Source organism: Scyliorhinus torazame, chromosome 22 (assembly GCF_047496885.1).
Source record: "Scyliorhinus torazame isolate Kashiwa2021f chromosome 22, sScyTor2.1, whole genome shotgun sequence".
Taxonomy (NCBI): domain Eukaryota; kingdom Metazoa; phylum Chordata; class Chondrichthyes; order Carcharhiniformes; family Scyliorhinidae; genus Scyliorhinus; species Scyliorhinus torazame.
This window is the reverse complement of record NC_092728.1, coordinates 47,653,472-47,677,910: the sequence shown is the minus strand read 5'-3', so window position 1 is coordinate 47,677,910 and position 24,439 is coordinate 47,653,472. Positions and strand designations below refer to the sequence as shown.

Here is a 24,439-nt window from a genome sequence, read left to right as displayed (position 1 = left end):
CGAAAGTATGCAGATCCCCGTCCATTCGTGACCACACTCGCCACTGGGGCCCTATACAACAGCTGCACCCATCCAACATACTCATCTCCAAAACCAAATCTCCTCAGCACCGCCCACAGATAATCCCACTCCACTCTATCAAATGCTTTCTCGGCATCCATCGCCACCACTATCTCCGCTTCCCCCTCTGGTGGGGGCATCATCATTACCCCTAGCAGCCTCCGTATATTCGTATTCAGCTGTCTCCCCTTCACAAACCCAGTTTGGTCCTCATGGACCACCCTCGGGACACAATCCTCTATCCTCATTGCCATTACCTTGGCCAGAATCTTAGCGTCTACATTTAGGAGGGAAATAGGTCTATAGGACCCGCATTGCAGCGGGTCCTTTTCCTTCTTTAGGAGAAGCGATATCGTTGCCTCAGAGATAGTCGGGGGCAGCTGTCCCCTTTCCTTTGGCTCATTAAAGGTCCTCATCAGTAGCGGGGCGAGCAAGTCCACATATTTCCTGTAAAATTCAACTGGGAATCCATCCGGTCCCGGAGCCTTCCCTGCCTGCATGCTCCTAATTCCTTTCACTACTTCCTCTATTTCAATCTGTGCTCCCAGTCCCACCCTTTCCTGCTCCTCCACCTTGGGAAATTCCAGCCGGTCCAGAAAGCCCATCATTCTCTCACTCCCATCCGGGGGTTGAGCTTCGTATAATTTTTTATAAAATGCCTTGAACACTCCATTCACTCTCTCCGCTCCCCGCTCCATCTCTCCTTCCTCATCCCTCACTCCCCCTATTTCCCTCGCTGCTCCCCTTTTCCTCAATTGGTGGGCCAGCAACCTGCTCGCCTTCTCCCCATATTCGTACTGTACACCCTGTGCCTTCCTCCACTGTGCCTCTGCAGTACCCGTTGTCAGCAAGTCAAATTCTACGTGTAGCCTTTGCCTTTCCCTGTACAGTCCCTCCTCCGGTGCCTCCGCATATTGCCTGTCCACCCTCAGAAGTTCTTGCAGCAACCGCTCCCGTCCCCTACTCTCCTGCTTTCCTTTATGTGCCCTTATTGATATCAGCTCCCCTCTAACCACTGCCTTCAGCGCCTCCCAGACCACTCCCACCTGGACCTCCCCATTATCATTGAGTTCCAAGTACTTTTCAATGCACCCCCTCACCCTTAGACACACACCCTCATCTGCCATTAGTCCCATGTCCATTCTCCAGGGTGGGCGCCCTTCTGTTTCCTCCCCTATCTCCAAGTCCACCCAATGTGGAGCGTGATCCGAAATGGCTATAGCCGTATACTCCGTTCCCCTCACCTTCGGGATCAATGCCCTTCCCAAAACAAAAAAGTCTATTCGCGAATAGACTTTGTGGACATAGGAGAAAAACAAAAACTCCTTACTCCTAGGCCTGCTAAATCTCCACGGGTCTACTCCTCCCATCTGCTCCATAAAATCTTTAAGCACCTTGGCTGCTGCCGGCCTCCTTCCAGTCCTGGACCTCGCCCTGTCCAGCCCTGGTTCCAACACCGTATTGAAATCTCCCCCCATTACCAACTTTCCCACCTCTAGGTCCGGGATGCGTCCTAGCATACGCCTCATAAAATTGGCATCATCCCAGTTCGGGGCATATACGTTTACCAAAACCACCGTCTCCCCCTGTAGTTTGCCACTCACTATCACGTATCTGCCCCCGCTATCCGCCACTATAGTCTTTGCCTCAAACATTACCCGCTTCCCCACTAATATAGCCACCCCCCTGTTTTTCGCATCTAGCCCCGAATGGAACACCTGCCCCACCCAACCTTTGCGTAGTCTCACCTGGTCTATCAGTTTCAAGTGCGTTTCCTGTAACATAACCACGTCTGCCTTAAGTTTCTTAAGGTGTGCGAGTACCCGTGCCCTCTTTATCGGCCCGTTCAGCCCTCTCACGTTCCACGTGATCAGCCGGGTTGGGGGGCTTTTTACCCCCCCCTTGTCGATTAGCCATCCCCTTTTTCCAGCTCCTCACCCGGTTCCCACGCAGCTGTGTCCCCCCCAGGCGGTGCCCCCCCGCCCATCCCACCCCATGCCAGCTCCCCCCTCTCCCCAGCAGCTGCCCAATAATTCCCCCCCCCCCCCGCTAGATCCCCCACTAGCGTAGTTACACCCCCCATGTTGCTCCCAGAAGTCAGCAAACTCTGGCCGACCTCGGCTTCCCCCCGTGACCTCGGCTCGCACCGTGCGACGCCCCCTCCTTCCTGCTTCCCTATTCCCGCCATGATTATCCCGCGCTTCCCCCTTGGCCCCGCCCCCAATGGCCAACGCCCCATCTCCTCCACCTCCTTTCCTCCCCCCACCACCTCCTGTGGAAGAGAAAAAAGTTACCACATCGCAGGATTAATAACATAAAACTCCTCTTTCCCCCCTTTTTACCCCCCTCTTCGCCCCCCATACTCGCCCCACCACTTTGTTTCAAACGTTCTTTTTTTAATAACCCGCTCATTCCAATTTTTCTTCCACGATAAAAGTCCACGCCTCATCCGCCGTCTCAAAGTAGTGGTGCCTCCCTTGATATGTGACCCACAGTCTTGCCGGTTGCAGCATTCCGAATTTTATCTTTTTGTGAAGCACCGCCTTGGCCCGATTAAAGCTCGCCCTCCTTCTCGCCACCTCCGCACTCCAGTCTTGGTATACGCGGATCACCGCGTTCTCCCACTTACTGCTCCGAGTTTTCTTTGCCCATCTAAGGACCATCTCTCTATCCTTAAAATGGAGGAATCTCACCACTATGGCTCTAGGAATTTCTCCTGCTCTCGGTCCTCGCGCCATCACTCGGTATGCTCCCTCCACCTCCAGCGGACACGCCAGGGCCTCCGCTCCCATTAACGAGTGCAGCATCGTGCTCACATATGCCCCGACGTCCGTTCCCTCCGCACCTTCAGGAAGACCAAGAATCCTTAGGTTGTTCCTCCTCGCGTTGTTCTCCAGCGCCTCCAGCCTTTCCACACATCGTTTATGGTGTGCCTCGTGCATCTCCGTCTTCACCACCAGGCCCTGTATGTCGTCCTCATTCTCGGCAGCCTTTGCCTTCACGACCCGAAGCTCCCGCTCCTGGGTCTTTTGCTCCTCCTTTAGCCCTTCGATCGCCTGTAATATCGGGGCCAACAGCTCCTTCTTCATTTCCTTTTTGAGTTCTTCCACGCAGCGTTTCAAAAACTCGTGTTGTTCAGGGCCCCATATTAAACTGCCACATTCCGACGCCATCTTGGTTTTTGCTTGCCTTCCTTGCCGCTGCTCTAAAGGATCCACCGCAATCCGGCCACCTTCCTCTCCTTTTTCATCCGTATCCAGAGGGGATTCCCTTCTGGTTCACCGCACAGTGCTTTTAGCCGTTAAAATTGCCGTTGGGGCTCTTATTAAGAGCCCAAAAGTCCGTTCCACCGGGAGCTGCCGAAACGTGCGACTCAGCTGGTCATCGCCGCACCCGGAACTGCCTCCCTCTTCCTAAGCTGCTGTGCAAGCATTCTGCTGGCCTTCTCTCCATGTTCATAAATCGCCCCCCTCGCCTTTCTCAGCTGCTCCACTGCCCTCCCTGTGGTCAGCAAGCTAAACTCCGCCTGCAGCCTCCGCCGTTCCCTTAAAAGCCCTGCCTCTGGGGTCTCCGCATACCTCCTATCGATCTGTAATATCTCCTTTACCAGTTGGTCCATCTCTGCCCTGTCAACCTTCTCCCTATGAGCCCGGATCGAGATCAGTTCCCCCTGACCACTGCCTTCAGTACTTCCCAGACTATCGCTGCTGAAATTTCCCCCGTGTCATTGACCTGCAGGTAGCTCTGAATACATTTCCTCAGCCGCTCGCACACCCCTTCGTCAGCCAAAAGTCCCACATCTAACCTCCAGTGCGGGCGTTGGTTAACGTCATTGCTAACCTGCAAGTCAACCCACTGCGGTGCATGGTCTGAGATTGTAATCGCCGAATACCTCGTGTCCACCACCCCAGCCAGTAAGGCCCTGCTCAAAATAAAGAAATCCATCCAGGAGTACACTTTATGCACGTGTGAGTAGAAGGAGAACTTCACCCTAGGCTGCCCAAATCTCCATGGATCCACCTCCCCCATCAGCTCCATGAACCCTCTTAGTTCCTTTGCCATTGCTGGCACCCTACCTGTTTTCGAGCTTGACCGGTCTACGGCAGGGTCCATAGCTATATTGAAGTCCCCTCCCATGACCAACCTGTGCGAGTCCAGGTCCGGTATCTTTCCCAGCATCCTCCTAATAAACTCCACATCGTCCCAGTTTGGCGCATATACATTAACTAATACCACCTGCACCCCCTCTAGCTTCCCACTGACCATAATGTACCAACTTCCACGTCCGAAACTATTCTACCCGCCTCAAACACCACCCACTTATTGATCAGGATCACGACCCCTCTCGTCTTTGAATCTAGTCCCGGGTGAAACAACTGGCTGACCCAGCCTTTCTTCAGTATAACCTGGTCCGTCTCCTGCAACATTACCACGTCGGCCTTCAATCCCCTAAGATGCGCGAACACATGTGCCCTTTTGACCGGCCCATTTAACCCTCGAACATTCCAGGTGAACGGCCTAGTTGGGGAGGTCATTCCCCCCCCCCCCCCCCCTCTGCCGATCAGCCATTCCCTTTTTTAGGCCTGCCTCCAGCACGTATTCCGCGCCTCCACCGGCCCATCCCCAGGGTTGTTTGGTTGATCTAGCAGGGGAGGGGGGGACAGATATCCCCCATCAGGATAGTCACCTGGAGCGTCAGGGGACTTAACAGCCCAGTGAAAAGATCCAGAGTCTCCTGAAAAGTATGAAAGCCGACAGTCTTCCTCAAAGAGACACACCTGAGGGAGAAGGACTGACTGTTGGTAAGAAAGGGCTGGGTGGGACAGACCTATCATTCTCGCTATGGGATGAGAGCTAGGGGGTAGCCATACTGCTCAGTAAGAGGACAGTGTTTACGGTGACGAGCCCCCGGCCTCCTCTCTGTCCCTCAGCCCAAGTCTCTCCCTCGTCAGCAGAACATTCAACCCCCCCCCCCTAGCAACAACACCCTGTAACCCAACCCCTTTCCTAAACAAACATATGCACACCCCCCACTGTACTTCTGAGAGCTAGCTCACCCAGCTAGCCTGGTGGCTCCCATCCCCGGCACCAGATAGTCTCCCACCTATTGTTCCCCCCTCCGCTCATGCAAACAAACTCCAACATCAAACAATCCCCACACAATTGCCCAACAGAAAAACACCAAGATCAAAACAAGCACACCTCCATCCCCCAACAGCGCAAATGAAAACCTTAACTCACTCAGCTCTACTGCTGGTTCCAAATCAATGCAAATGGCATCACAAACATCTTCCACAAAATGCAAAACGAGAAACATTTTCCAAAAACAGAGAAACAAAAAGAAAAAACAAAAATATAAACATTGCATCCAAGTTCAAAAGTTCTCAGTCCACCACCAGCCCTTTTCCGCAAAGTCCAACGTGACCTCAGGCGACTCAAAGTAAAAGTGCTGATCCTCATGCGTGACCCAGAGACGGGCTGGGTAAAACAGTCCAAACTTCACCTTTTTCTTGAAAAGGATCGCCATGATCTGGTTGAAGCCTACTCTCCTCCTGGCCACCTCCACACTTTATCTTGGTAAACCCGCAGGATGCTATTGTCCCACTTACAGCTCCGTGTCTGCTTGGCCCACTGTAGAATACGCTCCTTATCCGAGAACCTGTGGAATCTCACCACCATTGCCCTCGGGGGGGCTGGTCTCCCGTTCGCGGCTTCCTCGCGAGTGCTCTATGAGCCCTATCCACCTCCAAGGGCGGGCGAATGCCCCATCCCCCAGCAGCTTCTCAAACATATCTGCGACGTATGCCCCAGCATCGTTCCTTCGGACCCCTCCGGGAGCCTGACAATTCTTAGGTTCTGCCGGCGGGACCTATTCTCTAGGTCCTCCACCTTCTTCAGAAGCTTCTTCTGCTGGTCCCTCAGCATCCCCACCTCCAGCTGCACTGCAGTCTGATGCTCCTCCTGCTCAGCCAGCGCCTTCTCCACCTTCCGAATCGCCCGATCCTGGGCATCCAATCTAAGCTCCAACCGCTCAATCGACTCTTTTATCAGGTCCAAGCAGTCGCGTTTCTTCTTAGCAAAGCCTTCCTGAATGACTTGCATCAGCTGCTCCATAGACTGCTGGGTCGACAAGCCAGAGGTCCGACCCTCTGCCATGCTGTCTCCTGTTGCAACTACAGCCTAAGTCTTCTCTGTCTTCTTGTTTCTGCCCTTACGAACACTTCTAGTCCTTTTCTCCATGCACCAAAGTGGGAATTCAGTAGAGAATTGCCACTAACATCCGTTTTATAATTCAAGTCCGTTTAAAAATCGTGAGAAAAGGTCCAAAAGTCCGACCAGAGCAGGAGCCACCAAATGTGCGACTTAGATAGCCGCCACCGGAACTCCCAGTCTTCCAGTTCTAATGGTGCTTCCAGCCCCTTCTTCCTATCTTCCCCCACGACTGGCATGTCCAGTATATCGAGGAACTGCTTCACCCTTGCGTCCCTGTTGGGGGACTCGGAGGTGTACAGCCCCTGGTAGAAGGCCTCAAAAGCATCATTGACCTTTTCCGGCTCCACTACTAGGCTCCCGTTGTTGTCTCTAATCTATTTCCTTTGTGGCAGTCTGCTTTGTCAGCTGGTGAGTCAGCAAGCAGCTTTGTCTCCATGCTCGTATAGGGTCCCCCATGCCTAGCGGAATTGGTGCACTGCTTTCCTTGTGGAGAACAGATCAAAGCTTTGTCCTCGCCGCTAGAAGTTCTACGGTCGTGGCCTCGGAGTATTGTCTTAACTATCTCCAGTATGGAGTCAACCAGTTGTTGCCTGGCCACCCTCTCTACCCTGTCTCTTCGTGCCTTATAGGCAATAATCTCACCCCTAATCACAGACCTCAGCACCTACCAGAATGTGGAGGGTGAGACCTCCCCATTCTGGTTGTTGGTAATGTACCCGTCTATTGCCTGCCATACTTTCTCGCAGAAAAACTTGTCGGCCAGGAGGGTCGTGTCCGACCTCCATGTGGTGTTGGACACGGGCCATCTCCAACCTCACATCCACGTGTGGAGCGGGCCAGAGATTACGATTGCAGTGTATTCCACCCTTACTATCCTCTGAAGCACTGCTTTCCCCAGTACAAAGAAGTCAATGTGTGTATATACTTTATGTACTCGAGAGAAGAAGGGGAACTCCTTCTCCACTGGGTGCATGAGCCTCCATGGCCCAGTGCCCCCACCTGCTCCATAAATATGCCAAGTTTTTCGCCATGCCGGAAGTCTTCCCTGTTTTGGGGTTCAACGTCTCTGTCCGTGGGTCCTGTACACAGTTAAAGTCCCCTCCCATGATGAGTCGATGCGTATCTATGTCGGGGATTTCCACCATGGTCTTTTTTATGAACTCTGTGTCGTCCCACTTGGGTAGGTGGATGTTCACCAAGACTACCAGTGCCCATTCCAGAACACCAATGACCATGACATGTTGTCCCCCAGGTCCATAACCGTCCTCGTCACCGTAAACACTGTCCTCTTACTGAGCAGTATGGCTACCCCCTAGCTCTCATCCCATAGCGAGAATGATAGGTCTGTCCCACCCAGCCCTTTCTTACCAACAGTCAGTCCTTCTCCCTCAGGTGTGTCTCTTTGAGGAAGACTGTCGGCTTTCATACTGTTCACGAGACTCTGGATCTTTTCACTGGGCTGTTAAGTCCCCTGACGCTCCAGGTGACTATCCTGATGGGGGATATCTGTCCCCCCTCCCCTGCTGGATCAACCAAACTTACCTTGCGGATGCTCCCCTGCGCATGGTTTCCCTTTGTTCGGGGGCCATCCAAAATGGCTGTACCCACCTTGAGGCCGCAGGCCCCTGCTCTCCGAGGTTTCCCTTTGTCCAATGGCCACCCAACATGACCGCCAACTGTGTGTACGCCCTGAGGGTGAGCCCATGCACTCTGAGATTTTCCTTTGTTTGGGGACCTGCCAAAATGGCTGCTTGCGGCGCCATCTTGTTCCCTGTTGTCATGTGTGGCCTGTTGTAGCCAGCGTAGACCCTCCTCCCCGCCCTGTCCATTTGTTCCCCCCTCTGGTTCTGCCCCTTTCCACCCTCCTACCCATGTCCCTACTCCTCTCCCCCCTTTCTATCCCGCTACCTGTACCCCCTCTTTTGTGGTGAGTTCTGCAGCTTCAGCTTTTCAGACTGCAGCTGTTGCAATGATTCTGCTGTTGCCATTCACACCTAGCCTTATCCTTTGATTTTTTTAGGTGTCCCATTACCACCTCCTTTTGCCTTACAGCATTATCCATGTTGTAATTTAATCTCTCCTGCTTTCCCCCAATCAGAGATCTTTCCTTTTGTTCTTTCACACATTCCCCCTTCCCCTCACCCCCTCCCCACCCCTACTTGCTCAAAACCTGTTATATCTCAAACTTCCTCCTTCCAGTTGTGCTTCTCTCTCCTCAGGCCTGCCGAATATTGCCAATATTATCTGTAATAACTTCAGATTTTCAGTTGCTGGTATTTTCTTTCAAAATAAACTCGGGTATTTGTTCATAGAACACGTGAAATTTTCTTTTGGCTTTATATAACCCTGATGCCAGGCCCCAGTAAGAATGTTCATTCTGTGCTTGCAGGTTGATGTAGTGGATTTGAAGCAACATCCTTCACCCTGTGACCAGTACCTGGGGAACTCAATGTTTTTCTGGGTCCCAAACCCTTCATACGATAGGAAGCAGCAGAAAAAGCGGACACAATGGTGAGAGTGAATTGTTTCTTCTGTAAAAAGTCAGTTTCCTCGTAATTAAGACGTATGTAGAAGGACACTCATGACACCAAGAGAGGAAGTTTTGACCCTCCCCATTCTGTTACCCACAACAGCTGTCAGCAAGCTGGTGAATGGTACCCAGGGCAGACGATGGTGTAGTGATAGTGTCACTGGACTAACGACCCAGAGGCCCATTGCTCGGGGGACATGGGTTCAAACCCCACCACGGCAGCTGGCGGAATTTAAATTCAATTAGTAAAATCTGGAATTGGAAAGCTAGCCTCCGTAATGGTGACCATGAAACGATTGTCAGAAAAGCCCATCTGGTTCACTGGTGTCCTCTAGGAAGGAAAGCTACCCTTACCTGGTCTGGCCGGCATGTGACTCCAGAACCACAGCAATGTGATTGACACTTAACTGCCCTCTGAAATGTCCGAGCAAACCGCTCAGGTGATTAGGATGGGCAACAACTGCTGGCCCAACCAGCGAAACCCAGATATGAAACCAAACAAAGGCGAAATTCGAAGGACAGAGAGCACAGACAAGGCTTGAATTCCATTGAATAGAGAAGATTTAATTTAGGTACCCTTTCGGAGACATTTTTTAATTACTGTTATAATGTTGGAAATGTGGCAGCCAATTTCTGCGCAGCCAGGTCCCATAAACAGCAATGACCAGATCACCTGATGTAGTGATGTTGGGGGATGAATATTGACGATGATACTGGAGAGAAATCCCATGCTCTTCTTTGCGATCGCGCCCAGTGGGATCTTTTTAACCGACTTGAGAAGGAAAACAGGCTTAACACCTCGCCCGAATGATGGAGGGGGGGAAACGCGCCCCCGCCGGCCGAGGGATTCTCCGTCCCGCCAGCTGGCCAATGGGATATCCCATTGTGGGCAGCCCCATGCCGTTGGGAAATCCCCGGGTGTGGGTGCGCTGCCTGCGTAACGGAGAATCCCGACAGCGGAGAATCCAGCACAGCACCCCTGACACTGCAGCACTCTCCTAGCCTAGATTAGGGCGTGGGTGCGCTGCCTGCGTAACGGAGAATCCAGCACAGCACCCCTGACACTGCAGCACTCTCCTAGCCTAGATTAGGGCGTGGGTGCGCTGCCTGCGTAACGGAGAATCCAGCACAGCACCCCTGACACTGCAGCACTCTCCTAGCCTAGATTAGGGCGTGGGTGCGCTGCCTGCGTAACGGAGAATCCAGCACAGCACCCCTGACACTGCAGCACTCTCCTAGCCTAGATTATTTGCTGAAGTCTCTGGAATAGGACTCATTGGCACAGAGGACAAAAAAACCCTTTCAAGAATCATTTTGAATGATACGATTGCTCCCATGTTTTACTTTAATTGATCCCTTTTATTCAGATATGTTCCGACTAGATGCAGCTGAAAGGGTTTTGAAAGCAATTTGAAGTGATTTAATTGCTTCAGGTTCTGGTTTGCTTTGTCTTACTTTTTTTAAATGTATTTTATCACAAATATGTATCAAAGCAGGTTACAGCAAATAAACACCCTAGGAAACATATGTCCCAACAATCAACCATACAGTCTGGATAGATTTTTCCCCTTTTTCACCCCCCTCTCCTTAGCTCCTCCAGACTGGCGAACCCTTCCTCCAAATACAAATCCCGCACCTTGACCTGCCCCACTCCCCTCCACCTCCTGTATACACTATCCATCCCCCCCCCCCCCCCCCCCGGCTCAAACCCATGATTCTCGCACAGCGGCGTTAGCACCGACGTCCCTTCCATCCTAAAATGCCTCCTCAGCTGATTCCAAATCTTCACCGTGTACTGCACCACTGGGCTCCCTGAATACCTACTCGGAGCCATTGGCAACGCTGCCGTCACCATTACCCTCAATCTAGACTGCTTTGTCTTTTATCTATGAAATGCAAACATCTATTAATTATGAAATGTGCAAGGACAGGTGATGCTGAACTCCGACACAGGAATTGTGGTGCGACAGTAAAGGAATGTACCCTCCAGGACCAATTTTCTCTTAATAATGTTGTGGATGGAGATATTTACTGAAGCCTTTTCACTCTTTTAAACAGCACTACATCTGCACAGCACGTCACTGTCCAGGAAATCAGCTTCCAGGGTCAACCATTCGACCAGCAGAAACAAAGTCAGAAAATAGTGAGTCTCACCTAGCCTAGGCGGTATGACACTCTGCAGTTTATCAGTCACTGAACACAGCTGACATTGCCCCGTTCACCCCTCAAGCCATCCCAAAGTGTTTTACTGTCAATGGAGTGTGCTTATTTTACATGTTGTAATATCGGGAAACCCGGCAGCTAACCTACACATAAACAGCAACACGATAATGACCAGATCATCCATTTTCCCGGTGTTGGCTGAGGGTTAAATATTGGACAGTTCACCGGTAGGAACTGGTCCTACTCTTCTTCAAAATTAGTGCCATGGGATCCACTAGAAAGTACAGGCGGAGCCTCGGTTTTGCACCAACATAGATAAACTGCTCGAGCTCCCGGCTTGGGGCTTGAACTCACAATTTCCTGACTCTCAAGTCAAGAGTCCTAGGGCAGCACGGTGGCACAGTGGTTAGCATTGCTGCCTACGGCGCTGAGGACCCAGGTTCGAATCCCGGCCCTGGGTCACTGTCCGTGAGGAGTTTGCACATTCTCCCCGTGTCTGCGTGGGTTTCACCCCCACAACCCAAAGATGTGCAGGATAGGTCGATTGGCCACGTTAAAGTGCCCCTTAATTGGAAAAAATAATTGGGTACTCTAATTTTTTTTTTTTTAAAGAGTCCTACCAGTGAGATTCCTTCCTTTGTTTCCATGAAGCCAAAAAGGGCTTACCTCTGGGTTTACACCCATTTGACTTCCCCCGATCAAGTCCCACGAGGATAGCCCCCAATGAAATTTAATTTAGAGTCATAGTCATACAGTACAGAAAAGGCCCTTTGGTCCATCGAGTCTGCAAGGGCAAAACTACACTAAATCTACACTAATTCCATTTTCCGGCATTTGGCCCATAGCCTTGAATGTTATGACATTTCAAGTGTTCATCCACTTCCTAAAGGTTGTTAGGTTTCCCGCCTTTACCACCTGCCCAGAGAGTGCATTCCAGACTCTCACCGCCCTCTGGGTGAAAAAAGTCTATCTTCAAATCCTCTCTAAACCTCCTGCACCTCATCGTAAAATTGTGCCCCCTTGTTATTGGCCCTTCAACTAAGTGGGAACAGCTGCTTCCTAGACACCCTGTCCATACCCCTCCTAACCTTAGACACCTCAATCAGGTCCCCCCTCAGCCTTCTCTGCTCTAAAGAAAACAACTCAAGTCTACCCAGCCTCTGTTCCTAGCTCAAACTCCATTCCAGGCAACATCCTGGTGAATCTCCTCTGCACCCTCTCCAGTGCAATCACATCCTTCCTATAGTGAGGCGACCAGAATTGCACTTAGTACTCCAACATAGCCTCCCTGTTCTTATAATCTATGCCAGGACTGATAACGCAAGTGTCCCGAACACCTTCTTAACCACCCTATTAACCTGCCCTGCCGCTTTCAGGAATCTGCTTACAAGCACCCCAAGACCCTCTGAGCTTCCTAGTGTCCTGCCATTCATTCAGTATTCCCTTGTCTTGTTACTCCTTCCAAAGTGCATCACCTCACACTTTTCAGGGTTAAATTCCATTTGCCACTGATCTGCCCATCTGACCAATCCGTCAATATCGTCCTGTAACCTAAGACCTTCTTCTTCACTGTCAACTAACTCTTCCAACTTTTTCCATCAGGCAGGAGATACAAAAGTCTGAGAACAGGTACTAACTGATTCAAAAACAGTTTCATCCCTGTTGTTACTAGACTCCTAAACGACTCTCTTATGGACTGATCAGATCTCTTCACACATCTTCTCTACTGAGTAGTACTATACTCCTGTATGCTTCACTCGATGCCTGTGTCTTATTATTTACATTGAGTATTTTATGTTTGCCCTATTATGTATTTTCTTTTCACGTACAGAATGATCTGTCTGAGCTGCAGGCAGAACAATACTGTACCTGTACCTCGGTACACGTGACAATAAACAAATCCAATCCAACCGCCTGGCCAATCGTCGTGTCATCCCCAAACTTACTTATCATCCCCCTCTATAATATCGTTTATATATATGTCCCGAAAAATAAGGGACTCAGCACTAATCCCTGTGGTATGCCACTGGACACCATTCTCCAGCCACACAAACAGCCTTCTACCACCACCCTCAGTCTTCTACACTAAGCCAGTTTTAGATACAATTTACCACGTTGTATCCCATGTGCTTTTACCCTCTTTATCAGTCTCCCATGTGGGACCTTGTCAAAGTCTTTGCTGAAATCCTATAAACTACATCAACTGTACTTCCCTCACCTTCACACCCGATCGCCTCCTTGAGGCATGACTTCCCTCCGACAAAGCCATGCTGACTATCCCTGATCAAACCTTGTCTCTCCAAGTAGAAATCTTTCAGAATTTTCTCCAATAGTTTCCCTACCACTGATGTGAGACTCACTGACCTGTAATTCCCTGGTTTAGTTGTCCCCCAATCCTCTGGCACCTTCCCTGTGGCCAGAGAGGAATTAAACATTTGGGTCAGAGCCCCTGTAATTTCCTCCCATAGCTGCCTGGGATACTCATTCGGACCCGGGTATTTGTCCAATATGAAGCCTGCCAAAACCTCCAATACCTCTCACTCCCTACCTCAAACAGTTCAAGAATCTCACAGTCCCTGTCATCGAATTCTGTACCTATATCCTCCTTCTCCCGAGTGAAGACATGTGTGAAGTACTAATTTGACACCCTACCAATGTCCTCCGGTTCCACGCATAGATTGCCCACTTGGTTCCAAATGGGCTGTACTCTTTCCCTGGTTACCCTCATCCCCTTCATGGACTTTCTATATCTCGGGATTCTTCCTTACCCTGCCCCCCCAGTGCTTTTTTAAGCTAACCTTTCTTCTCCCAACGCTCCTTTTCCCCCACTCCCACACATTCTATTTCTGCTACTCCTGAATTAACAGCTAGACGTATAAATGCCACAATTTATGGGACATGACCCCCAGAATTTATCTAGATGATTTCCATGGTGAGTGTTGAAGGTTAAAACCATAATTTTTCTCCTCAGAAAAAGAAAGCAAGTGACAGTGTGCCAACAGGCGGGCAGCCATACACCTTCCTTGCTAGACAACAGCAGATCCTCAAGGGGTTGAAGGACACAATGAAGGGCAAAGCGCAAGAGCTGGCTGAACTAAACCAGAGGTAATGTGGAAAAAGTGAACCTGGATCATTAGTTACATTGAGACAAGGTGCCTCATGGCAGACTGGTACAAAAGGAGAAGTCACATGGGATCAGAAGTGAGGTGGCAAGATGGATACAGAACTGGCTCGGTCACAGAAGGCAAAGAGTAGCAGTAGAAGGGTGGTTTTGCAATAATGGCAGAAGGAGCCCGAATTCCAGAAATCCTGCCCCCAAGCACGGCACCAACCATTTTCACAGGGGCAGGAATGGGCCCAGGTCAGGATTCACGCACGTGCATTTCGCGGAAGCAGCTGCCCATGGAAATCAGCAGCTGCCTCCACTCGTATGTAATTTTGGTGTGAGAGGTGTCAGAAACTCGGAGTGTGTAGATTAGATCTGGTAGGAACAGGTTTGAACTTTATGGATTCATTTGAATAGCCAAGGTACCCTTTTGGAGAAAAAGATGCCTCTTTAGATATGGTCCCAGGCCACCATTGGGGGACGTCAGTGCCATTTGGGAGAGGTAAGGTGGCCTTTGGGAGAAGTCCAGTGTTCTTTGAGAGGTAAGATGGGACTTCTAAAATTAGGCATGAATGTGCGCAAAAAGTGCATAAACGTATTGGAACTGTGAAGCTCGTTGAAGCTGTCAAAAACATACGTCAAGATGAACAAAGGAAGAAGCACACTGCCAAGGCATTTAACACTCCTGCCCTTTCAATGTATGAAAAAACTCCGGAGTGTTAAGCTTATGCCCCTTACCACCCCTTTCACAAATTATCCATTTTATTGCTACGCATTAAACACAGCCTTAAGGCTTGGGTTTTTTAGCATTCTTGTCCTGTTCCCATTATTTTTCACTGTGGCCTTCTTTGATTCTGTCCCTTGATTTCTCTGCCTGTCATATTTCTTAATCCCTTTTCTGTGTTTTGTTCTTGTTCGTGTTTCCCCCTCCTCTGACTCCTTGCATGGGCTCCCACACTCCTGCCACTTTAGTTTAAACTCGCCCCAACCATTCTAGCAAATACACCAACCAAGGACATCAGTCCTAGTTCTGCCCAGGCATTACCCAACCAGTTTGTATTGGTGTCACTTTCCCCAGAACCAGTCCCGTTGGTCCATGAATCTGAAACCTGCTCTCTCGCACCCTCTCTTCAGCTACATATTCATCTGATATATCCTGCTATTTTTGCTCTGACTAGAACGTGGCACTGGTAACAATCCTGAGATCACTACCTCTGAAGTCCTACTTTTTAACTTACTTCCTAACTCCGTATATTCTGCTTTTGGGACTTCATCCCTTCTTTTACCTATATCGTTTATACCAATGTGTACCACGGCCACTGGCTGTTCACCCTCCCCCTCCAGAACGTCCTTGAGCCACTCTTAGACATCTTTGACCCTGGCTAATTACTAATCTGAACATTATACGTAGAAACATGCATAGAAAATAGAAGTAGGAGAAGGCCATTCGGCCCTTCAAGCCTACTCCGCCATTTATTATGATCATGGCTGATCATCAAATTCAATACTCTGATCCCCCCCCCCCCCATATCCCTTGATCCCTTTAGCCCTACGAGCTTTGTCAAATTCCTTCTTGAAATCACACACGTTTTGGCCTCAACTACTTTCTGTGCTAATGAATTCAACAGATTCACCACTCTCTGGGTGAAGAAATGTCTCCTCACCTCAGTCTTAAAAGATTTACCCCTTATCCTCAAACTATGACCCGTAGTCTGGACACCCCACCAACAAGAATATTCTTTCTGCATCTACCCTGTCTAATCCTATTAGAATTTTACCGGTTTCTATGAGATCCTCTCTCATGCTTCTAAACTCCAATGAATATAATCCTAACCGACTTAGTCTTTCCTCATATGACAGTCCTGCCATCCCAGGAGTCAGCCTAGTAAACCTTTGCCACGCTCCCTCTATAGTAAGAACATACTTCCTCAGATAAGGACACCAAAATAGTACTCCAGGTATGGCCTCACCAACGCTCGACACAATTGCAGTAAAACACCCCTATTCCTTATGTTATGCCAATCACTCTTACTTGAGTGTTTTAGCACAAACACCAGGTCCACTTCACCCACCTCGTTCCCCATCACCAGATCCAGCAATGCCTCCTTCCTAGTTTGGGCTGAGAACATACTGGGTGGCACAGTTGTTAGCACTGCCGTCTCACTGCGCCAGGGACCTGGGTTCAATTCTGGCCTTCGGTGACTGTGGAGTTTGCAGAATATTCCTTGCTTTCTCTGTGATGTCCTTTACCCTAGCGCCAGATGGAAACACACCACGGGACTATAGAATCTCCAATAACAATTTGATTTTTACCATTTGCTGTTCCCGCCTGTGTTCCCCCCTTGGCTATTGGTGCTCTGGCCTGGATGGCACTCTTTCAAGGTGTCGTCACCCAGGTCATCTCCAATGCCGTGTACCTGTTTGAGAGTGGTGCTCACCAGGAAGAATCCTGCACCTCCTATCTCTTCCTCCGCTTTCAGATAGCCTTCCATCATGAGCTCTCTCTGCTGATGGGGTGGCCACCTCCTGGAACGCATGATCTAGGAAACTTTCATCCCTCCAGATGCTCCACAAGAACTCCAGCTGTCCCTCAAGCTCGAAAATCCTGAGCTCCAACTCAAACAGCTGGAGACATATCCCATACATATGGCCCCCAAGACACGTGACGTGTCCTGAGTTCCCACAAAGGCGCAGGGACTGCTGCTCTCCATGGTCTGAAAGATCTCTATTCCCACTTTTACAATCTAGTTAGTACCTTGTTTAAACTATTAATATTAATTAATGCCTTTAGACCTGCACTGTGTTAATACTCTTAATAATTCACTTACTTCTATCCCAATGCTGATTGAAGGTTTTAATTTCCCAGCTTCTAATTTAAACAAAGGCTCTAGATGGAAGAAAAGCAAATCACTTACTATTTTACAGTAACATCACACATTGATTCTTTTTCCCCCCTTCAGTGGCAGTGAGGGTCGGGATTCTAAAAAGATCTCAGCTTACTTTGTGCCTGCCCCTGTCAGTAAGAAATTTGCCCTGCGCAACCTCACCGAGAAGCAGCAGGAAGATCTGTCCAACACCCACTTCAAAATGGATGGAAAGGTAAGATGGGAACGTCACAACAATTTGGACTTGGCGCGGTTGAAGTACAGTTGTCACCGTCTTGCAGTGTGGGTGTAAATTGACTGGAGGCATAGCGGTTGGTGGGGGATGTGCAGTTCCGCGGGCCCAGTTATGAGCTTGCTAGACTTGTCTTGGATGTAGGAAAGAGTTTAATCAACACCTTCATCTCCGCAGTGGGCAGAAAACACAATGCAAAGGGCAAGGTTATCCATACTGTGGTGTCCAAGGTGGTTTTGAGGCCTAGTCAACATCAACACAGGAGCATTGTTAAAAAAAAAATAGACACTGAGACACCCAAGGAGATATTAGGTCTGGTGTCCAAAATCTTAATCAAAGAGATAGATTTTAAGTAGTTTCTTGAAGGAGGTGGAGAGGCATAGGGAGGGAGTTCCAGAGCTGGGGCTGAGGCAACTGAAGCATGGTCACCAAAGAACAAAGAAAAGTACAGCACAGGAACAGGCCCTTCAGCCCTCCAAGCCCGTGCCGACCATGCTGCCCGACTAAACTACAATCTTCTACACTTCCTGGGTCTGTATCCCTCTATTCCCATCCTATTCGTGTATTTGTCAAGATGCCCCTCAAATGTCACTATCGTCCCTGCTTTCACCACCTCCTCCAGCAGCGAGTTCCAGGCACCCACTACTCTCTGTGTAAAAAACCTTGCCATGTACATCTACTCTAAACATTGCCCCCCGCACCTTAAACCTATGCCCCCTAGTAATTGACCCCTTTACCCTGGGGAAAAGCCTCTGACTATCCACTCTGTCTATGCCCCTCATAATTTTGTCGACCTCTATCAGGTCGCCCCGCAACCTCCGTCGTTCCAGTGAGAACAAACCAAGTTTATTCAACCGCTCCTCATAGCTAATGCCCTCGATACCAGGCAACATCCTGGTAAATCTCTTCTGCACTCTCTCTAAACCCTCCACATCCTTCTGGTAGTGTGGCAATCAGAATTGAACACTATACTCCAAGTGTGGCCTAACTAAGGTTAGGAGTAATAAAAATCAGCGATACACAAGAGGCCAGAATGAGAGAAGTATCTTGGAGGAGTGTGGGACCGGAGGAGATTACAGAGATAGGGAGGGGGGGAGACCGTGGAGCTCTTTTGAAACAAGAATGAGAGTTTTCAAGTCAAGACATTGCTTGGCCCGGAGCCAGTGTCGTTCAGTGAGCACTGGGGTGAACGGGACTTGGTGCGAGTGAAGACAGGGACAGCAGAATTTTGGATGACCTCAAGTTTATGGAGGATAGCATGTGGAAGACTAGCCATTGGAAGAGTGAAGTCTCGCGATAACAAAGCCATGAATCAGGGTTTCAGCAACAGGTGAGCTGAGGCAGGGGTGAAGTCAGGCGATGTTACAGAGGTAAAAATAGGCAGTCTTAGTGATGGCACAAATAAGAGGTCAGAAGCTCAGCTCGGGGTTATGCACAGACTGGCTTTATCTCCGACTGTTGCCAAGGAGAGGGATAGAGTTGGTAGTTAGGGAATAGAGTTTGGAGTAGCAGATTAATGGATTAATTCCTCCCAATATTTAATTCAACAACATTTCTGCTCATCCAGTACTGGATGATGGATGAGCAGTTTGGTCATTTCGCAACAGCAGCAGAGTAGAGAGAGGTAGTGGTGAGGTAGAGTTTGATGTTGCCGCCAATCCACACACATGGCCACCCTGGAAACTTTGTGTCCAAGGCTGGGCCATTTCAGCTTCCCATCCTGATTTCTAGCCAGACTGAGAAAGGGAGGGGAGGCCGATTGGATGAAAAGGGACTGTGTCAAACCGAGGTTTTTCCTCGCATTGCTACCAGGTTAAGGCATCATTTCACCCGTGCTCAATTCCAGGACCACTCCAGACCCACAGCAATATGGTTGAGACCCATAACTGTCCTCTGACATGGCCTAGGAGCCAGGCAGACATTTTGAGGAATGCAACTGAGGATATGACTGCTGTGTATAACTGCAGGAACAGCCATACTTACTGACCAGTTCGCAAGTGCTCTGAATCGAAGCACTGACTGCAGTTTAACTAGCGTTTCAGGTCAGAGTAATGATGGGAGTCTTGGGGCAAAACATCATTGCACAAAAAGAACATCATTGCTCGACAGTGGAAATCCGATTACCATCTTATATTGGCTATTGTGTGGAGTGGACAAATTGTGCTGAAATTGATGGGGACTGTATTCAGTGTGAATAGGAATGGTTCTGTTGTCTTTTCACCCCCACCCTCACTCTGAATGACCTGCTGACAAGGAGATGGAAGATGCTGAGGTACCCCTTACAACAGTCAGTGCCATGAGAGTGAGGGTGAAAAGTCGGAAGGGGTTTTAGTTTCGGCCGAAGAAACTGAATGATTGTCTCGTGGTTAGTCTGAGAATGCTACCTTGTTTTGGTAATCTCCTCCGCCCTTGTTATGTTGCCAACTCTCTCCATCCTTTCTTTCAGTATTTGAAGGGAAAGAAGATGAACATCATTCAGCTGGGGACTTTAGAGCATCATAAGTACTTCAGCGATAAGTTTTCTTCGTCCCGCAAGATAATCTCAGGTCAAGATTTTTGTTTCCAGTTATTTATTTATTTGGAATTGTGACAAGAATGCAAGAAATAGGAGCAGGAGCAAACTATATGGCCCTTCAAGCATGCTCCGCCATCCAATACGAGCACGGCTCATCCCGGGCTTTGACTTCACCTCCCTGCCCCTCCCTGGTGAAAGTCTAGGAGGGGGTGGTGGGTAAGAAATATAGAAGAAAAATTCATGGTTCCTAAAGGTCTACAAATTATTTTCCACATTGATTTACTTTACATCTAATGCAAAGAGGGCTAAACCTTCATAAATCATTGGCTACGCCTCATTGGAGAAGTGTGGTCATCTCACTTTCGGACAGGTGGTAAAGCCTTGGAGAGGGTGCAAGGAACATTATTGGAATGGTACCAAGGGTGAGGGATTTCAGTTATATGGAGACAATACCAGGTGGCATGATGGCACAGTGGTTAGCAGTGCTGCCTCACAGCATCAGGAACCCGGGTTCAATTCTGGCCTTGGGTGACTTTCTGTGTGGAGTTTGCACCTTCTACCCATGTCTGCGTGGGTTTCCTCCGCTGCTCCGTATTCCTCCCACAGTCCAAAGAAGGTTGGGTGGCGTTACGGAAAGATGGCTCCGGAGTGGGCCTAAATAGGGTGCTCTTTCAGAGGGTCGGTGCAGACTCGTTGGGCTGAATGACCTCCTGCACTCTTGGGATTCTACAATTCTGTGAAATCAAAGCTGGGATTGTTCTGTTAGAGCAGGGAAGGTTGAGGAGATTTAATAGAGGTAATCAAAATTATGAGGGCTTTGACAGAGTAGATGCAGAACAACTCCTTCCACTGTAAGGTAAGTCAGTAACCAGAGGTCACAGGTATAAAGGAATTAGCAAAAGGTACCAGAGGGAAAATGTGGATAATTTATTTTACGCCGTAAATTGTTATAATCTGGAATCTGTTATGGAAACAGATTCAATAGCAACATTCAAACTAGTATTTAATATATACTTGAAAAGGACAAATGTCCAGGGCAATGGGGATAAAGGAGGAGAGCGGGACCAATTGGATAGCTATTGCAAAGAGTCGACACAGACACGATAAGATCAATGACTTCCGTTGTTTTCTACTAAATGTTTTTTTAAAATAAATTTCGAGTACACAATTTTATTTTTTAACCAATTAAGGGGCAATTTGCTGGAAAAACACAGCAGGTCTGGCAGCGTCTGTAAGGAGAGAAAGCAGAGTTAATTATTCGAGTCTTTTGGCTCTTCATCAGTACTGGGGGGGGGGGCGAGAATGTTTTAGAGCTGCGAGAGATTGCAACAAAAAGTAGTAACTTTAAGAACAAAAGATAGATGGCCTGGTGTGGGAGGAGAAAGTTTGAATTGAGGCAATACCTGCATGGAATGTATTTAAAAAGGGGCTTAAGGTGGAGGAGAAAGGTCACAATTTTGCGAATTTAAATGTTTACGCATGTTTGAATTGTTTATTGCAGAGGAGGCTCAGCAATGTACTGAGGAGAGTTCCACAACAGATCACTGGTCCATAGGGACTGCACATTGCGCACAAGACTCCTGGGCATTGGACTTATTCCCCATTCCTGATTCCTGAAGCAGCCAACCCCGGCTGGAAGGTTCTTATTTGGCACCAATGTATGAGGATAGGATTTGGCTGAGAGGAGATGAACGCCAGGCTCTTGCTCATGGTATTTTGGGGGGGAATTTTGGTTTTCCATATCCATATATCACTCGCTATGGCGTTGGATATGGGGTTTGCCTGATCTGAAAATTCCCGGTACCCCGTCCTCACAATTGGCTCCCCAATTATACCAGAAATGATGGGAGGGGAAATCACAGAGATTTAGGGTTGCCAATCCATCAGGATCGGCCTTTAGACTCCAGGAAATGAAGGTCAATCTTGACGACCCGGCTGGAGAAAGAAATCATCGGGATATTTAAAAAGATTGTTTTTTCTGTCATTACTTTGAACTTTTCTCTTTACCAGCTATAAAAATATTGAAAATGAGAAATAAAGGCAGACTTACAGTCGACCATTATCTAATCGGGTAATGAGTCTTTTTGCTTTCCAATTGGCGTTAGGAAGACCTTGTGTCACAAGGATAGACATGATGGCCAGATAATGGCTGGCATGTGGGGGCAAGTCATGCAATGAAACCTCTGGGAATACATTTAATCACAATTGGTGTGACCCTGTGGTGATAAATTGCACACCACTTGATGCAAAGCTCTGGAAACCTCTCCCTGTGATAGTTTAGGTCAGTATGTTGGACCAGTCACTGGGGCCGGTTCATTCTGGTGATGTCAATGTCTCGGGGAACTGCAGGGAGTGTGGCAGTGTTGTGGGATTCAGAATTCTCAGTTATCAAACCTGCCAGTTTTTAAGGATGAAAATTAGAAGGAAGATCAGCAGAAATCTGAAAGTGGGTGCTTTTGTTTTGCGTGGAAATTCTAAACTGAAAATGCTGGAAACACTCGGGCAGCATTTGGGGAGAGAGAATCGGACTCAACATTTCAGATTGATTACAATCCAATCGAAACATGTCTCCGTGCAAGGCATGTGTATAAAAAAAAACACTATTTAAAAAATTTATACTGTGTGTGTGTGTATATGTGTGCAGGATTTGAGAGCCGGCCTTCTCCAAGCTCCTTTGTCGAAGGTGAGTGGGCGGAACAGTGCATTGATCTCTTAGGAAGGGATTTCCAGATGACTTCGACTCCGTACTCAAACTTAAGTGACAACATACAGTACGCTGACGTTACATCGGTGAGTTCTCCTCGTCACACAAGGTCCAGTCTCAGCTCGAGCATGGAAGCATTGAGTGACCTTTATATATTAACGATCTAGATGACGGGACTGGGGGCATTCTGTTTGCCGATGATACAAAGATAGGTGGAGGGGCAGGTAGTATGGAGGAGGTGGGGAGGCTGCAGAAAGATTTAGACAGTTTAGGAGAGTGGTCCAAGAAATGGCTGATGAAATTCAACGTGGGCAAGTGCGAGGTCTTGCACTTTGGAAAAAAGAATAGAGGCATGGACTATTTTCTGAACGGTGACAAAATTCATAATGCTGAAGTGCAAAGGGACTTGGGAGTCCTAGTCCAGGATTCTCTAAAGGTAAACTTGCAGGTTGAGTCCGTAATTAAGAAAGCAAATGCAATGTTGTCATTCATCTCAAGAGGCTTGGAATATAAAAGCAGGGATGTACTTCTGAAGCTTTATAAAGCATTAGTTAGGCCCCATTTAGAATACTGTGAGCAATTTTGGGCCCCACACCTCAGGAAGGACATACTGGCGCTGGAGCGGGTCCAGCGGAGATTCACACGGATGATCCCAGGAATGGTAGGCCTAACATACGATGAACGTCTGAGGATCCTGGGATTATATTCATTGGAGTTTAGGAGGTTGAGGGGAGATCTAATAGAAACTTACAAGATAATGAATGGCTTAGATAGGGTGGACATAGGGAAGTTGTTTCCATTAGCAGGGGAGACTAGGACCCGGGGGCACAGCCTTAGAATAAAAGGGAGGCACTTTAGAACAGAGATGAGGAGAAATTTCTTCAGCCAGAGAGTGGTGGGTCTGTGGAATTCATTGCCACAGAGGGCGGTGGAGGCCGGGACGTTGAGTGTCTTTAAGACCGAAGTTGATAAATTCTTGATTTCTCGAGGAATTAAGGGCTATGGAGAGAGAGCGGGTAAATGGAGTTGAAATCAGCCATGATTGAATGGCGGAGTGGACTCGATGGGCCGAATAGCCTTACTTCCACTCCTATGTCTTATGGTCTTATGGACCTTTCCTTGATTATTGAATGGTGACAGATGTACATTTACCTGTATTGTGTGTAAGAGATATTTCACAAGTGTTAGTGTGTGTCGTTAAACAATTGCGCCATAGCCACTCTCGTGACTAATCAGCAATGTCTATTAGCCCACACTGGTGTAGGGAACTGAAATCTCATCCAGGAACAGTAGTCTCCTGATCATGATATACACTGTTGATCAATTGTAGACAGTCAGCCTGAACCTAACTCGTGCTGCATTTAACATGGGAGAACTTTGTCAGCAGTGGAGGAGTTTTACTCTTGAATTACCCGCTGCTATCGCCAACTTGGAAGAATTTGATGCTGCCACTGGAGACCTAGAATTGAAAGTGTTTCATTTTCTGGCATTACCAACACCACCTTAGTGGGTGAAGAGAAAAAACTTGCAATGTGAAACGGTGACCAGCTGGATTTCTTTCCAGAACATTCTCCTGCTGCATTATCCCTGAGAAAGAAAGCACAATTGGAGCTGCCGATGGCAATGCAGTTAGTTGGAAAGTGGCTGTCAAATAAGAAGCAGACGGGTGAAGCTGATTGCTTGTTGCATCAACTTACCTCAGTGTTTATTAGTCCTGAATATCTGTTCCTGTATACGTGTATTGGGTTTTGAAATCAAAAAATGCCGGTTGACGTTGGCATATAGCCACATAGCCATCAATCTGCTGTTCAATGCTGTACATCAGGTATATTGGACTCCGAATATGCTCCCAGCTCTTCACTGACTGACTTGTTCTTTTTGCTGTAGGATGGGAAAATTGAAGCAAAGGACATTGTGGATATCCGGACTGATGCAGAGAGAGGCCTCTCTCTGGATGTATCTGTGGAGCCAGGTGAGTAACACCTTCATTTTACCCATACCTACAAAGCCACTATATTTATTGTCAAAGAG

At 48.4% G+C, this 24,439-nt stretch overlaps 1 protein-coding gene across 1 annotated transcript in view; it reads left to right on the top strand.

The window, feature by feature from the left end:
* Window positions 1-24,439, top strand: part of LOC140399074 (uncharacterized) — a 117,658-nt gene that overhangs the window by 53,480 nt on the left and 39,739 nt on the right. The window contains exons 5-11 of the mRNA XM_072488187.1: window positions 8,663-8,784; window positions 10,862-10,946; window positions 13,938-14,071; window positions 17,033-17,171; window positions 19,636-19,735; window positions 22,349-22,494; window positions 24,296-24,380. Of these exons, the coding sequence (XP_072344288.1) occupies window positions 8,663-8,784; window positions 10,862-10,946; window positions 13,938-14,071; window positions 17,033-17,171; window positions 19,636-19,735; window positions 22,349-22,494; window positions 24,296-24,380 (811 nt within the window). The remainder of the gene's footprint in view (window positions 1-8,662; window positions 8,785-10,861; window positions 10,947-13,937; window positions 14,072-17,032; window positions 17,172-19,635; window positions 19,736-22,348; window positions 22,495-24,295; window positions 24,381-24,439) is intronic.